This window comes from Sinocyclocheilus anshuiensis, unplaced genomic scaffold (assembly GCF_001515605.1).
Source record: "Sinocyclocheilus anshuiensis isolate Anshui unplaced genomic scaffold, SAMN03320099.WGS_v1.1 scaffold643, whole genome shotgun sequence".
Taxonomy (NCBI): Eukaryota; Metazoa; Chordata; class Actinopteri; order Cypriniformes; family Cyprinidae; genus Sinocyclocheilus; species Sinocyclocheilus anshuiensis.
Window position 1 is genome coordinate 476,343 of NW_015551067.1, and position 2,782 is coordinate 479,124.

Consider the following 2,782-nt stretch of genomic DNA (forward strand, 5'->3'; position numbering starts at 1 on the left):
ACAAATGCAGACATGGTTTTATGTTTACGCGGCGCGATACGCAACGCGTAAAAAGACAGTATAAGTCATTGTAATCAGTAATTATGTCCCCACTGGATGCAACAAATGCCTCGTTTATAATGGGTTTACTGGTTTTGTCTCGTGGCACACATGGCCAATCAGAGCACACCTCGCTTTTCAGACCGATGAGCTTTGTAAAAATCAACGCGTTTCAGAAAGGCGGGGCATAAAGGAAAAACAATAATGTACATTATGTGGAAAATAATGTTTTTTTTACCTTAAACCGCATAAACACATTGCATTACACCAAATACACAAAATAATGTTCTTTTTAGCAACGTCATATGACCCCTTTAAGTTATAAAAGGGGCAAGCTGGATAAAAAAAGGGGTGCCCTTTCAGTTTTTTGGGCATTAGGTTTTCCGGGCACCCAGTCTCTTGAATACACTGACTGCCCCAGCGTCCATCCGAGCCCCGTGAGTGTCACCGGTGCTACTACTGACCTTAGAGCTGGCCAGAGCAAAGCTGCCCTGGGCTTTGCTTCTGCTACTCGTAACGCGACTGTCCTGGGTGTCTGCAGGCTGACTGACTAGTGGGGTCGAGAAGGTAGGGTTGAATGACGGGACCTTGCCTAGTCTCTGCAGTACACCCAATTTGGGTGTCCCCTCCTGGCTGGAGGAGGAGGTAGAGGAGGAGATTGGTGGTGTGCCTTCAGATGAGGGGAGTTTGTACTTTGCACCTAGTCGACGCAGAGTGAAGGGTTTAGATTTGGAGGTTACAGTCTCTTTTTTAGAAGTGGGTGGGGGTCGTTTGAGGACACCGGCATACTGCAGCACTGAGCCCTCACCGTCGCTGTCATTGTCCTCGAAGACGTCTGCAACACCATCAGTCTTTTCTCCACCCTCTTCATCTTCCTCTGCTTCACCCAGTCGGCTAAACACACCTGTTGGCTGCTGCATGAAAAAAGAGCCAGGAAGGTAGTGATGTAAAAAAATCAGGACTAGGAATCATGAACGAACAGTGCAGATCCTAGACTTCTGGGGGCCCTACCCTATGCGGTGGAGTGGGGTATGAGTGGTTATGAACGAATTAATGAAACGCATTTGTCCATGTTTCACTCCGTCTCGAATCGTGCTCGCGGAAAGTGCTTGAGAAACAGTGTCTCTTCCGCGGCTCGGTACGCTTTCAACTCGTTATTTTAGTCTCGAGCAAGACTATACGACATTCCCATTACATCATTTGACTTATTTTTACGTAGAAAGGGCGACAGCGCACCGCATTAAAAGAAATGATCATTCATGTTTTCATAACCGCTGGCCAAATTCAAAAACGAAACTAAAATTAAATCATCTTTGAGAGCAAGGGGGCCCCCTGGTGTTTCGGGGGCCCTACGCAGCTTGCGTATTTGCGTATAGAGAGGATCGGCTCTGTGAACAAAGAATAATATTTTTTACAGCATTTATTTATTTTGGTTTATGTTAATTTCTGCATATACTAATACATTTATAACATTTTAAGTGGTAAAAATCAACATTAGTTAATGTATTATCAACAAACAAGAATTAACAATAGTACATGTAGGAAATAACATTAACCTAGATTAATCAATGATCTAAAAAATGGTTCATTGCTGATATTATCGAAATGAATGTTACTGTAGTGTTACAGAGTCATTAAACGATGATGTGTGTAATAAAGAGAAAACAATTCTTAGTGTCTGGGTTTTTGCGGTTTTGTTTATCTGATGGACAAAATCAATACAATACAATTTCTCACCTTATTGGCTGAGGTGGTGTCTGCCTTAGACTCTGCACCAAGTCTATCAAACACTGAAGTACGCTTTAAAACCTTAGCTGTGGTAAAGAAAGGGAAAATTATAAGATCAATCTCATCTGTATCATTTCAAGTTTTCAGTTAGGCAGTTCTAGTTTTAAACTAGTTTAAATTAGACTCAACAAATATACTATCTCAGGGCACCTTTCTTGGCCTGCTGTGCCAGGATGCGCCGAGTGCGAGCTGTTGTGCCTTTTGGCATGTTAATGATATATTTCCCCTCCATTTCTCTTGTGACTCGCCGGCGCTTCACTTGCAACCCATTTTCATCTGCTGGCTTGCTAGGCACTGTAAGAGGGTGAAAAAAAAATAGATCATCCTGTTTATCATTTAAATCATCCTGTTCCACTTAAAGAAATAGTTAATCCAAACATGTATTCTACCGTTCAAAAGTTTGGGGTCAGTAAGTTTTTTTTTTTAAGAAATTAATACTTTCACTTAGCAAGGACGCACTAAATGTATCAAAAGTGACAGTAAATACTTCTACATTCTTTGTAGAAGTATTTACTGTTTCTATTACAAAAAAATACTGTTCGATTCCTTTCTATCCATCAAAGAACCCTGAAAAAACATGTATCACAATTTTCATGAAAATATTGATACTAATAAGAAATGTTTCTTGAGCACCAAATCAGCATATGTGACCCTGGACCACAAAACCAGTCATAAGGGTCAATTTTTCGAAATTGAGATTTATACATCACCTGAAAGCTGAATAAATAAGCTTTCCATTGATGTATGGTTTGTTAGGATATGACAATATTTGACCGAGATACAACTATTTGAAAATCCGGAATCTGAGGGTGCTTAGCAATGCATATTACTAATCAAAAATTAAGTTTTGATATATTTACAGTATATTTACATTAATATCCTAATGATTTTTGGCATAAAAGAAAAATCAATAATTTTGACCCATACAATGTATTTTTGGCTATTGCTACAAATA

General features: G+C 39.8%; 1 protein-coding gene across 1 annotated transcript in view; it reads right to left on the reverse strand.

Annotated features, from left to right (window-relative positions):
- Nucleotides 1-358: 358 nt before the first annotated feature.
- The window catches only part of LOC107662134 (uncharacterized protein C19orf47 homolog), an 18,047-nt gene continuing 15,623 nt past the window's right edge, over nt 359-2,782 (reverse strand). Inside the window, exons 6-8 of the mRNA XM_016452048.1 lie at nt 1,978-2,121; nt 1,777-1,853; nt 359-953 (exon numbers count right to left, since the gene is read on the reverse strand). Of these exons, the coding sequence (XP_016307534.1) occupies nt 414-953; nt 1,777-1,853; nt 1,978-2,121 (761 nt within the window). The 3' untranslated portion in view covers nt 359-413. The remainder of the gene's footprint in view (nt 954-1,776; nt 1,854-1,977; nt 2,122-2,782) is intronic.